General features: G+C 41.9%; 2 protein-coding genes across 4 annotated transcripts in view; both read right to left on the bottom strand.

The window, feature by feature from the left end:
• The window catches only part of LOC110487159 (zinc finger protein 572-like), a 41689-nt gene extending 41002 nt beyond the window's left edge, over window positions 1-687 (bottom strand). Inside the window, exon 1 of the mRNA XM_036942272.1 lies at window positions 157-687. Coding sequence (XP_036798167.1) covers window positions 157-442 — 286 coding nt within the window. The 5' untranslated portion in view covers window positions 443-687. The remainder of the gene's footprint in view (window positions 1-156) is intronic.
• Window positions 688-1817: 1130 nt separating this feature from the next.
• On the bottom strand, window positions 1818-12498 carry LOC110495013 (zinc finger protein 501-like). Of its 3 annotated transcripts, none has more exons than XM_036942290.1 (2): window positions 11844-12498; window positions 1818-2226 (listed from the first exon to the last, which is right to left on the bottom strand). In XM_036942290.1, the coding sequence occupies exons 1-2, from the start codon at window positions 12076-12078 to the stop codon at window positions 2183-2185; spliced, it is 279 nt and encodes a 92-aa protein (XP_036798185.1). In that variant the 5' UTR covers window positions 12079-12498; the 3' UTR covers window positions 1818-2182. The 3 variants fall into 3 exon arrangements, with proteins under 3 accessions (XP_036798185.1, XP_036798184.1, XP_036798183.1); XM_036942289.1 differs by lacking the exon at window positions 1818-2226 and adding an exon at window positions 6291-7341 and having other exon boundaries at window positions 11844-12481; XM_036942288.1 differs by lacking the exon at window positions 1818-2226 and adding an exon at window positions 6291-7344 and having other exon boundaries at window positions 11844-12471.
• Window positions 12499-13559: the final 1061 nt, after the last annotated feature.

The following is a 13559-nucleotide window of genomic DNA, read 5'->3' as shown; positions in this document are numbered from 1 at the left end:
AAAATGTATGGAACAATCACAGAGAGCTCCTTCAACAATTCCTACAGTACTGAATAACATATTAATGTGTAGTAACTTCAGTAGAATGCCCCTTTAAAACCCCACATTAGGTCAATAACTGTATAGCTTGTGCCCCTATTTTAAGACGGTACTCACTGGTGTTATTCGGATCTTCAGGCTCGTCCTCCTCATCCCCGTCTTCTTTTACTCCCAAAACGTCTTCCTCGTTTGAGATAACCTTCTCTTCCACTCCAACAGGTTCTTCCTCTTCTTCCATTAGAACATCCTCATTTTCATTTAATGTGATAGCCTCCTCTTCCTCTTTTACTCCAAAGGGTTCTTTCTCTTCTTTCACTGTAATAACATCCTCTTCTTCTTTCAATGTGATAGCCTCCTCTTCCTCCTTTTTAATTCTGAAAGCGTCTACCACCTCCTCTTCCATTGTGTCAGCCTCTACCCCCTCTTCCCTTTTCACCCCAAAAGGCTCGTTCACTTCTTGGACTGTAACATCCTCTTCCTCCTTTTTTATTCTAAAATCTTCTACCACTGTGACAGCCTCTATCCCCTCTTCCTCTTTCACTGTGACAGCCTCTATCCCCTCTTCCTCTTTCACTGTGACAGCCTCTATCCCCTCTTCCTCTTCCACTGTGACAGCCTCTATCCCCTCTTCCTCTTTCACTGTGACAGCCTCTATCCCCTCTTCCTCTTTCACTGTGACAGCCTCTATCCCCTCTTCCTCTTTCACTGTGACAGCCTCTATCCCCTCTTCCTCTTTCACTGTGACAGCCTCTATCCCCTCTTCCTCTTTCACTCCAAAAGGTTCGTTCTCGTCTTTCACTGTAACATAAGTTTCTTCTTTCAATGTGATAGCCTCTTCTTCTTCTTCCCTTTTCACTCTGAAAGCTTCTTCCTCTTCTTTTACTGTAATATCCTCCTCTTCTTTCACTGTAATATCCTCCTCTTCTTTCACTGTAATATCCTCCTTTTCTTTTACGACAATGTTAAGACCCAGAGCTTCTTTCTCCATCCAGCAGACCTTCTGTTCTTTAGCACGGGGGGAGTAGCTTAGTGAACTCATGGTCGGGGATGTTAGCTAGTTAGCTAGTTAGCTGGTATACCTTTTTTTGACAAATTGGTCAATTTTACACGCAAATTAATGTTACGTTAATACGTACACATAATTGTCTTTTAAACACTGATGAATATACACAAGAATGGTCTAAAGAGCTTCAATGATTCGATTTTATGTTGACTAGCAAGCTACCGAAATGGTTGAATAAGTAGCCTTGTTGGTCATTGAAGAAGCGTCCAGTCCCGTCCACTAGATTATACGTCACGCAAGAAGCACCACATGAAAGACTCACATCGCCATCTGTTGACTGGAGTGGGTAACGCAGTTTCGACAAATATTCATAACATTGTTAATTCTGGCAAACAATTTCAAAATAAGTAATTTAAAAACAACCAGGTGTTATGTTTTCTCTTACAGCCAATGAGGTCATTAGGCATGATTAGGTGACAGGTTGACGAGGGTGGCATTTTCTGTGCTAAACTGACCAAAACACTCAAGCAACAACAAATTAAATCAAATTTTATTAGTCAAATGCACACATTTATCAGATGTTTTTTCTGGTGTAGCCAAATGCTTATGTTCCTAGCTCAACAGTGCAGTAATATCTAACAATACATAACAACACATGCACATCTAAAAAGTAAAATAATGGAATTAAGAAATATAGAAATATTAGGATGAGCAATGTCAGAGTCAGGAATATAATCCTATATGTATTTGATGGTGTGTATAGACATTATGTAGAGGTTACTGATGTTCGCATTGCCAAAGCAAAGTGGAATAAACAATTACGAGTTAACAGTTGACTCTCTCACCTCGACAGTCTTCACAGTTCCACTCACAGATGGTCCGTGTGCTCCTGCAGGCCTGTTGACTCTCCCACCTCGACAGTCTTCACAGTTCCAATCACAGATGGTCCGTGTGCTCCTGCAGGCCTGTTGATTCTCCCACCTCAACAGTCTTCACAGTTCCACTCACAGATGGTCCGTGTGCTCCTGCAGGCCTGTTGACTCTCCCACCTCGACAGTCTTCACAGTTCCACTCACAGATGGTCCGTGTGCTCCTGCAGGCCTGTTGACTCTCCCACCTCGACAGTCTTCACAGTTCCACTCACAGACTGTCCGTGTGCTCCTGCAGGCCTGTTTGAGGTACAACTGGACAGAAACACATCAGTATTCTTAGACTTCAGCTGAGACCCTCCTCTCCACAAGTGCATAGGAGTGGCCATTTTAAAAAGGGTCTTGACAAAAATAAAAACAGTTTGTGTAGAGGTGGGGAGGGGGTCATCTTAAAAGTAGAGTAGAGTATCATCCCCTAAAACCTGTGCCCTTGTGGACATCTGAGGGAGATTTGATCTATATAAGCAATATGGTGTAACTGTAACCTGTGGGGGGGTCAAAGTGGATCATCTCAGATCTCCATAAGTGTTTAGGGCGTATAGGTTTTAGGGGGATGATTTGGGATTGGCCCAGGCGCTCCACTTCTAAATTGACCCACTTTATGATAACAGTTTTTCAATGGACCCTTGAAGCGGACCCTTTTTTTTAAAATCTGAGATTAATTGCTGGTCTGGAATGTCTCCTGTTGTCATATTTCAATAACACTCTTTTCTGAGCGTCATATTTAAATAAAAAAAACACAGTAAAAAATGTGTGATAGAAAAGTCTGACTGTCTCTATTATCATTCAGTAGGTCCCATAGAATTACCACATAATTCTAAGTTGACCTTACTGGGAGTGACCACATAATTCTAAATTGACCTTACTGGGAGTGACCACATAATTCTAAATTGACCTTACTGGGAGTGACCACATAATTCTAAATTGACCTTACTGGGAGTGACCACATAATTCTAAGTTGACCAGTTCTTATTGTTTCTTCAAGCTTACCAGTGGTTTTCCCTCTGCCCCTATTGTTCCTGTTTTCACCCGCACTGACCCTGCCTGCACCTTTGCCACACTACTCTGGATTATCGACCCCTGCCTGCCTTGACCTGTCGTTTGCCTGCCCATGTTGCTGAAATAAACATTGTTACTTCGACAGCCTGCATTTGGTCCTTACCTTAAACGTGATAGCGACCGCTAAAAGGGGTAGTTTAGTGAGCTCGTGGTCGGTCGGATGTGAGCTAGTTAGCATTCGAGTCTGCTCATTTATACAGCCAGCTAGCTAACAAACGTAAATGTGAAATTAATGGGGTAACTAATATATACGTTGGAAGTGTGTTAAACACAGTGGCTAACATATACGGAAAGCGTTCAAAAAAAAGATGTACAATGTTTTGGTCATGTTGACTAGCTGTTCTTGTTGAAGTACTGAAATTCCCACAAAAATAATGTTAACGTTCTCGGGAACTATTTGAAAACATTCCCAAATGCGTTTCTAGAACGTGAACAAATATTTAATTAAATATAATGTTTGAACTTTTAGGAGACGTTCTATTACAGTAATGAAATACCGAGAAAAGTATTTCGTCACGTTCCTGTAAATACGCGGAGAATGTTCCAAAGCCAATCAACTATACTGCACTATTCCCAGAACGTAATACATGTATCACTAGCCACTTTAACTATGCCACTTTGTTTACATACTCATCTCATATGTATATACTGCACTCTATATCATCTACTGTATCCTTATGTAATACATGTATCACTAGCCACTTTAACTATGCCACTTTGTTTACATACTCATCTCATATGTATATACTGTACTCGATACCATCTACTGTATCCTTATGTAATACATGTATCACTAGCCACTTTAACTATGCCACTTTGTTTACATACTCATCTCATATGTATATACTGTACTCGATACCATCTACTGTATCCTTATGTAATACATGTATCACTAGCCACTTTAACTATGCCACTTTGTTTACATACTCATCTCATATGTATATACTGTACTCGATACCATCTACTGTATCCTTATGTAATACATGTATCACTAGCCACTTTAACTATGCCACTTTGTTTACATACTCATCTCATATGTATATACTGTACTCAATACCATCTACTGTATCTTGCCTATGCTGCTCTGTACCATCACTCATCCATATATCTTTATGTACATATTCTTTATCCCCTTACACTGTGTATAAGACAGTAGTTTTGGAATTGTTAGTTAGTTTACTTGTTGGTTATTACTGCATTGTCGGAACTAGAAGCACAAGCATTTCGCTACACTCGCATTAACATCTGCTAACCATGTGTATGTGACAAATAAAATTTGATTTGATCGTTGTGGAAAGGTTGAATGCAAAATAACCATAAGGCAACCACGCTCTTAGAAACATATGGTTCTCAGAACGTTGTTTTACCATGGAAATGTCCATTGTTATCCACACAGATTCCAGACTCTTACTATCCGTAAGAGGTAACAGAAAGCATTGTAATCCAGGTGAGGTGTAAACAGGTTCCAATCAATCAAATATGAATTTATAAAGCCCTTTTTACATCAGCCGATGTTACAAAGTGCTGTACAGAAACCCAGCCTAAAACCCCAAACAGCAAGCAATGCAGATCGATGTAGAAGCACGGTATTCAAGTGATATAGATGGCAAAAAGGGCAGATCCCAAAGGTGAAAAAAAGCATAAAATTGCAGTTTGTCAAAGTAAAAGCTGTCTGACTCCAGGTAATGTTACCTGACCACCGCTCCAGCTAATGTTACCTGACCACCGCTCCAGCTAATGTTACCTGACCACCTAATGTTACCTGACCACCGCTCCAGCTAATGTTACCTGGCCACCGCTCCAGCTAATGTTACCTGACCACCGCTCCAGCTAGCTAGCCTTCACCAGGCTAGTTAAGGGCCATGGGTCACCAACAAGTAGCATTAGACAGGGATCTTATATTAAAAGCCACCAAGCTTTGAGCTAAAGCTAGCTAGCCTTTAAAAGCCACGGAGCTTTGAGCTAAAGCTAGCTAGCCTTTAAAAGCCACGAGCTTTGAGCTAAAGCTAGCTAGCCTTTAAAAGCCACCAAGCTTTGAGCTAAAGCTAGCTAGCCTTTAAAAGCCACCGAGCTTCGAGCTAAAGCTAGCTAGCCTTTAAAAGCCACCGAGCTTCGAGCTAAAGCTAGCTAGCCTTTAAAAGCCACCGAGCTTCGAGCTAAAGCTAGCTAGCCTTTAAAAGCCACCGAGCTTCGAGCTAAAGCTAGCTAGCCTTTAAAAGCCACGAGCTTTGAGCTAAAGCTAGCTAGCCTTTAAAAGCCACCGAGCTTCGAGCTAAAGCTAGCAAGAAGAAGAAGAAGAAGAAAAAACAAGAACCGTGACTTTTGTCAGTTGAAAGATAATGCTGGGCTTATCTGTGATGTTGTACAAAACCATTTGAGTCAATAATTAATTGTGTGGTCTTTCATTGATAAACTGACTCGCAAAGTCATTTGACTGCGTTTCTGATAAGGGCGGGGTTTAGTTCACTTGTAACCATCTACGAACATACTCCAAGTGTGAGCTTATTACTTCCTGTTTATGACCTGTTGCTACATGTAGTATCTGGGATCTACATCGGTTTATATTAGTTACTGTGCTGTTACTAAGCAGTAACGCATTACGGCAGTGTTACGTTACTACACCTAATAGGAAATGCACATGCGCACTGGGGTGCCGCGAACTGTAGAGCACGAGGGGTTTTGACTAAACGAAAACTAACTGTACTCCCGTCTCCTGCCTGGTCATTTCTCCACAACACAAATATTACACTACAGTGGTTTACTTCTGTCTGCAATGCTGAAAGGGCTGATGGTGAAACAGGGAGTAAGAAAATATATATATATATTTGATCTGAGTTCATCGCTTGATTAGCAAAGCTACTCTGACTGCCACCAAAAAGTGCTGCGAACTTGCTCTCATGTCCGGGGGTTGTTGTTGGACGGCCCACGTGTCCCAGAGCCTATGGGCTGTGCCAGAGACCGGGGGAACATGAGATGTGCTCACTCAATTCCTCCATATTTATAAAAGGAGACATACGTTGCTGTTCAGAAGTTGGAACTAGAGGTACATTTCCACTGTAGAACCTCAATGACAAAAACATTTTGTGACAATTGCCTTCGTTTGTGGCACTAATTGTTTTCTTGGTCTGTTACCTTTACAGGACCATATTATTTCCTTAAAGCCTGTAAGATACATATTGAAAGCAAATGTGCACAATAGAGCAAATGGTAAATGGCACTTGAGAGTGCTCGAGTAATGACACACACACAACACACAGAGCCGGAGTTGAAAAATGACCATGTAATCACAGAGAGCATACACATTCAAACAGACATATTGGTAGTCTATAATCAAACCAATGTATTTCATATTCAATGCCTTGAGATTTAAAAAAAATACAAACTACACTTTCATCAAATGGTATAAACAGTATATAAACGGTTCATTCTGAACATCACTGAACTACATGCACTTCATATTCAGATTTTTTTTTTATGTTTAAAATGTTTTTGTTTTTTTACCAGGCAAGTTAATTAAGAAAAAAAACAATCTTATTTACAATGATGACTTCTCTCCTGTGTTTAAAGGCATCTCTACTGTGTGTGTTCTGTTATGTGATTTCAGGTAATCTAACCGGGTAAAATTCTTTCCGCACAGGGAGCAGTGGTAAGGCTTCTCTCCGGTGTGTATTCTCTTATGTTTTTTCAGACAACTTGATTGAGAAAAACTCTTTCCACAAACGGAGCATTGATAAGGCTTCTCCCCCGTGTGCGTTCTTGTGTGGGATTTCAGGTGGGTTGACTGGGTAAAACTCTTTCCGCACAGGGAGCAGAGGAAAAGCTTCTCTCCAGGTTTTTCTCCTGTATGTATTTTTTCATGCTCTTTCAGGTACTTTGCTAAGGAAAATCTTTTTCCACACTGGGAGCAATGGTAGGGCTTTTCTTCTGTGTGCGTTTTCTCATGCTGTTTTAGGATCCCTAACTTGGTAAATCGCTTTTCACACTGAGAGCAGTGGAAAGGTTTTTCTCCCGTGTGTACAATTTTATGTTCTTTCAGATGTGCTAACCGGGTAAAAGCCTTTTCACACTGAGAGCATTGGTAAGGCTTCTCGCCTGTGTGTATTATTTGATGTTGTTTTAGATTCTGTAACCAGGTAAAACACTGTCCACACTGGGAGCATTTGTGAGGCTTCTCTCCTGTATGTATCCTCTCATGTTTCTTTAGGTCCCCTAACTGGTTAAAGCTCTTTCCACAGTAGGAACAGTGATGTCGCCTTGCTGGTTCGGAAGACACTGGCTCTGGTTCTGGATCCTCTGCTGAGTCTGGTCTCTCTGCTGTCAAAGACAGAGTGTTTATTTAAAGTGGAACTGAAAGCATTTTAACTAATTTGCAGATATGAAACAAACAAGACAATCATAAATCAGTCAAAATTATAAAATTCCCAGTTTATGCTACGAAACCAACTTTATAAGAGGTTTTTAAAATTAGGTTATATTTGACTCAACATTCCATGACGAACACTAAGGCAGTTCAATGCATGAATAATATCATTCACCAATACATTTCTTAGTAGTCCAAAACAATATTGCTCTCAGGTTGTAAATTACTGCTGGTACATTGTTTACTGCCTCCATTCGGGATGCACTGTATCAGTATCAATGACTCAATATTTTGGACAAAAACAGACGAATGTAACCAAGGCTGGGAATGTCAATACAATCAGACTAGCAAGGGCAATGATCACGAGGCAGTCATAATGTGGCTAATAGGCTAGCGTTTCTATTTAGGTAGCAAGCTAAAAACATGGAGCTTAACACTAGCTAGCTGACAGGAGGATGTGATGTCATTGGAGGAGTGGGTGAGTGACTGACTTTTCCCCCTCATATTGTTTTTTGATGGCTACACAGCTAGAGGTGCAGGTGTCATTTGGTTAGCTAGCAAGAATGACTGTTATCCAGTTAGCATATATCTCTTGGGTTTGCAAATTCACTATGGCTATCTACTCCAATTTCAGAGCACTCTCGTCTGACTGTACCAGAGCGCAGAATAACTGATGAATTTACAAATGCGAAATGAGGCTCATGAGGCTCCTGATGAGGTGGCGGATGGTCTCCTGAGGGATCTCCTCCCAGACCTGGACAAAAGCACCCGCCAACTCCTGGAGAGTCTGTGGTGCAGCGTGGCGTTGGTGGATGGAGCGAGACATGATGTCCCAGATGTGCTCAATTGGATTCAGGTCTGGGGAACGGGCGGGCCAGTCCATAGCGTCAATGCCTTCCTCTTGCAGGAACTGCTGACACACTCCAGCCACATGAGGTCTAGCATTGTCTTGCATTAGGAGGAACCCAGGGCCAACCGCACCAGCATATGGTCTCACAAGGGGTCTGAGGATCTCATCTCGGTACCTAATGGCAGTCAGGCTACCTCTGGCGAGCACATGGAGGGCTGTGCGGCCCCCCAAAGAAATGCCACCCCACACCATGACTGACCCACCGCCAAACCGGTCATGCTGGAGGATGTTGCAGGCAGCAAAACATTCTCCACGGCATCTCCAGACTGTCACATGTGTTCAGAGTGAACTTGCTTTCATTTGTGAAGAGCACAGGGCGCCAGTGGCGAATTTGCCAATCTTGGTGTTCTCTGGCAAATGCCAAACGTCCTGCACGGTGTTGGGCTGTAAGCACAACCCCCATCTGTGGACGTCGGGCCCTCATACCACCCTCATGGAGTCTGTTTCTGACCGTTTGAGCAGACACATGCACATTTGTGGCCTGCTGGAGGTCATTTTGCAGGGCTCTGGCAGTGCTCCTCCTGCTCCTCCTTGCACAAAGGCGGGGTTGTTGCCGCTGCTGGGTTGTTGCCCTCCTACGGCCTCCTCCATGTCTCCTGATATACTGGCCTGTCTCCTGGTAGCGCCTCCATGCTCTGGACACTACGCTGACAGACACAGCAAACCTTCTTGCCACAGCTCGCATTGATGTGCCATCCTGGATGAGCTGCACTACCTGAGCCACTTGTGCGGGTTGTAGACTCCATCTCATGCTACCACTAGAGTGAAAGCACCGCCAGCATTCAAAAGTGACCAAAACATCAGCCAGGAAGCATAGGAACTGAGAAGTGGCCTGTGGTTATCACCTGCAGAACCACTCCTTTATTGGGGGTGTCTTGCTAATTGCCTATAATTTCCACCTGTTGTCTATTCCATTTGCACAACAGCATGTGAAATGTATTGTCAATCAGTGTTGCTTCCTAAGTGGACAGTTTGATTTCACAGAAGTGTGATTGACTTGGAGTTACATTTTGTTGTTTAAGTGTTCCCTTATATATTTTTTGTAATTAATTAATTTAACCTTTATTTAACTAGGAAAGTCAGTTAAGAACACATTTTATTTACAATGGCGGCCTACCAAACCCAGACGACGCTGAGCCAATTGTGTGCCGCCTTATGGGACTCCCAATCAAGGCCGGATGTGATACAGCCTGGATTCGAACCAGGGACTGTAGTGACTCCTCTAGCACTGAGATGCAGTGCCTTAGACTGCTGTGTCCATGTGTGTGTTAACTATTTAACTGTACTAGAATGATTAAAAGTCCGCTAAACTTTTAAATATCGGTTATCGAATTTTTGGGCAAGGAAAATATAGAATATCGGTCAAAAATGTCATATCGAGGCCTCCCGGGTGGCCTAGGGCACTGCATCGCTAGCTATGCCACCAGAGACTGAGTTCGCACCCAGGCTGTCGCAGCCGTCGCAACCGGGAGGTCCGTGAGGGCGATGCACAATTGGCCTAGCGTCGTCTGGGTTAGGGAGGGTTTGGCCGGTAGGGGTATCCTTGTCTCATCGCGCACCAGCGACTCCTGTGGCTGGCTGGGCGCAGTGCACGCTAACCAAGGTCACCAGGTGCACGGTGTTTCCTCCGACACATTGGTGCAGCTGGCTTCCGGGTTGGATGCGCACTGTGTTAAGAAGCAGTGCGGCTTGGTCGGGTTGTGTTTCGGAGGACGCATGACTTTCAACCTTCGTCTCTCCCGAGCCCGTACGGGAGTTGTAGCGATGAGACAAGATAGTAATTACTAACAATTGGATACCACGAAATTGGGAGAAAAGGGGTCAAATGTAAAAATAATAATAATAATAAAATAAAAGTCATATCGGTGCATCACTACTACAATTGTCACGCTAATCTGGAAGTGACTGCCAAATCGAGGTAAAAGTAAAAATCTCTGGATTAACTAGCTAATAGATTTAGCTAAATTTAGTAATATATAAACTACCTAAATGTCTTTAAATTGACAATTCTATGACACAATAGATGTTAGCAAAGGTGTCAGCTAGAGACTACCCTTACAAAAAAAAAGATTGCAGTCCCTGAGCTGACAAGGTACAAATTTGTCGTTCTGCCCCTGAACAGGCCCACTGTTCCTAGGCCGTCATTGAAAATAAAGGTAAAAAAATAATAATAATAATTCCACTTTCAATGTTTACATATCTTGCATTACTCATTTCATATGTATATACTGTATTCTATACTGTCTATTGCATCTTAGCCTATGCGCTCTGACATCGCTCATCCATATATTTATATATTCTCAAAATCAAATCAACATTTGTCACATACACATGGTTAGCAGATGTTAATGTGAGTGTAGCGAAATGCTTGTGCTTCTAGTTCCCACAATGCAGTAACAACCAACGAGTAATCTAACCTAACAATTCCAAAACTACTACCTTATACACACAAGTGTAAAGGGAAAAATAATATGTACATAAAGATATATGAATGAGTGATGGTACAGAACGGCATAGGCAAGATGCAGTAGATGGTATCGAGTACAGTATATACATATGAGATGAGTAATGTAGGGTATGTAAACAAAGTGGCATAGTTTAAAGTGGCTAGTGATACATGTATTACATAAATATGCAGTAGATGATAGAGTACAGTATATATATGAGATTAATAATGTAGGGTATGTAAACATTATATAGTCCATTATTCCTTTACTTGTGTGTGTATTAGGTATTTGTTGTGGAATTGTTAGATATTGCTGCACTGTCAGAACTAGAAGCACAAGCATTTTGCTACACTTGCAATAACATCTGCTAACCATGTGTATGTGACCAATAGATTTTTTTTCCGTAAGTGGACGTGCAGGATCTTGCAGGGATTTCTAGTCTTGCATAATGTCGATTAGCCTTTTCGAATTTGAGAGTAAAATAAACATGAATATATTGATAAATGTCCGAGATAACATTAAACTGTCATCAAAACGTCACGCCAGGGTAAGGCTACACAATAGATGGCCCTTATTTTAAGCATTTCTAAAATTCCCTATGGGAAAAATGTATGGCGGAAAAACTAATGGAAGCATTTCCCTGCTTGACCGCTAGGTTTTATGGTTATTATGACACCTCCACTGTGGGGCCCGATACCTGTCGTGGACATTGCCATTGGATGCACTGAGTTGCCTTAGTAGATATGCCATGTAGCCATGTTAGAAAACGGAAGGGTGTGTTGTAATTCATACGTCAGTTAGGCTGATAGCTTGCTTAAAAAAAGTTGTAAACAAACACTGTATAGTTTTAGAACCTGCTTAAACTATTATTTTTATCATTTGGATGGTCAGTCCTTGTATTCATAGCTATTTTATGGAATTTGACAGTTGTTACATATCGGTGTCTCCAGCACCCAACCTTTAGCTGTTCACCAAAACGAGTGTCATGGCGGCCATTTTGCTGTTGTTTGAATCACGGATTGCCACTTCGAAAATCCACATCAGTTTAACAATTGGCAGTTTGGGCTCCTGTTTTTAAGATGGTAACGTTACTCACTGGTGTTAATCAGATCTCCCGTCTCATACTCTTCTTCCTCGTCCTCCTCTTTCGTTGTGACAGTAATCTCTTCATGATCCTCAGCTTTCACTCTGGAAGCTTCTTCATCGCCTTTCACTGTGACATCCTTCTCTTCCTCCTCTTCTTTCACGACAATATTAAGCCACAGACCCTGTTTCTCAGTCCAGCAGACGTCCTCTTCTTTTGCAGGGGGAGAGTAGTTTAGTGAGCTCATGGTCCGGAATGTTATTAAGAAAGCCAATTTAGATAGTTAGCATAAGCTACTAGCCTAATGCTAATTTAACCAGTTAGCTACCCGACAACGTAAATATGAAGCTGGGATGGGTAACTAGTAGATACGACAGACGTGTGTTTAAAACACAGCAATTAATATACACCGAAAACGTCTAAATAGCTCAAATATTTTCGTCTTTGTTGGCTAGCAAGCTATCTAAGTGACTGATTAGCTGTCGTTATCGAAGAGGTGTCCCGTCCACTAGATTATACGTCACGTGACACTCCGGCAACATCGCTTGTAAAAACTCATATCGCCATCTGCTGACTGGAGTAGGTAACAGTTTACGTAAATATTTATTTCATTTTCAGGAAATACGTTTATTTTTCATTTATTTAATTTGCGTATACACAGGCAGCCCAATTTTTTCCCACTAATCAAAATACGCAACTTCTCCTACATGGTGTAATCATGTAGATGTACAGTACAGGTCAGACACACCTACTCATTCAAGGGGTTTTCTTTATTTTTACTATTTTCTACATTGTAGAATAATAGTAAAGGCATTAAAACTATGAAATAACACATATGGAAACATGTATTAACCAAAAAAGTGTTAAACAAATCAAATATATTGTATATTTGAGATTCTTAAAAGTAGCCACCCTTTGCCTTGATTATAGCTTTGCACACTCTTCACATTCTCTCAACCAGCTTAATGAGGAATGCTTTTCCAAGAGTCTTGAAGGAGTTCCCACATATGTTGAGCACTTGTTGGCTGCTCTTCTTTCACTCTGCAGTCCAACTCATCCCAAACCATCTGAATTGGGTTGAGGTCGGGGGATTGTGTATGCCAGGTAATCTAATGAGGCATTCCAACACTCTCCTTCTTGGTCAAATAGCCCTTACACAGCCTGAAGGTGTGTTTGGCGTCATTGTCCTGTTGAAAAACAAATGATAGTCCCACTAAGCTCAAACCAGATGGGATGGCATATCGCTGCAGACTGCTGAGGTAGCAATGCTGGTTAACTGTGCCTTGAATTCTAAATAAATCACTGACAGTGTCACCTGCAAAGCACGACCACACCATCACACCTCCTCCATGCTTCACGGTGGGAACCACACATGCAGAGGTAATCCATTCACCTACTATGCATCTCACAAAGACATGGCTGTCTCAAATTTGGACTCATCAGACCAAAGTACAGATTTCCACTGTTCCAATACCAATTGCTTGTGTTTCTTCACCCAAGCAAGTCTCTTCTTCTTATTGGTGTCCTTTAGTAGTGGTTTCTTTGCAGCGATTTGACCATGCAGGCCTGATTCACACAGTCTCCTCTGAACAGTTGATGTTGAGATGTGTCTGTTACTTGAACTCTGTGAAGCGTTTATTTGGGCTGCAATTTCTGAGGCTGGTAACTCTAATGAACTTATACTCTGCAACAGAGATAAATATGGGTCCTTTTCTGTGGCTGTCCTCG

Source organism: Oncorhynchus mykiss, chromosome 13, assembly GCF_013265735.2.
Source record: "Oncorhynchus mykiss isolate Arlee chromosome 13, USDA_OmykA_1.1, whole genome shotgun sequence".
Taxonomy (NCBI): Eukaryota; Metazoa; Chordata; class Actinopteri; order Salmoniformes; family Salmonidae; genus Oncorhynchus; species Oncorhynchus mykiss.
Note: the sequence above shows the minus strand (reverse complement) of the source record. Positions and strands in the feature narration are given on the sequence as shown.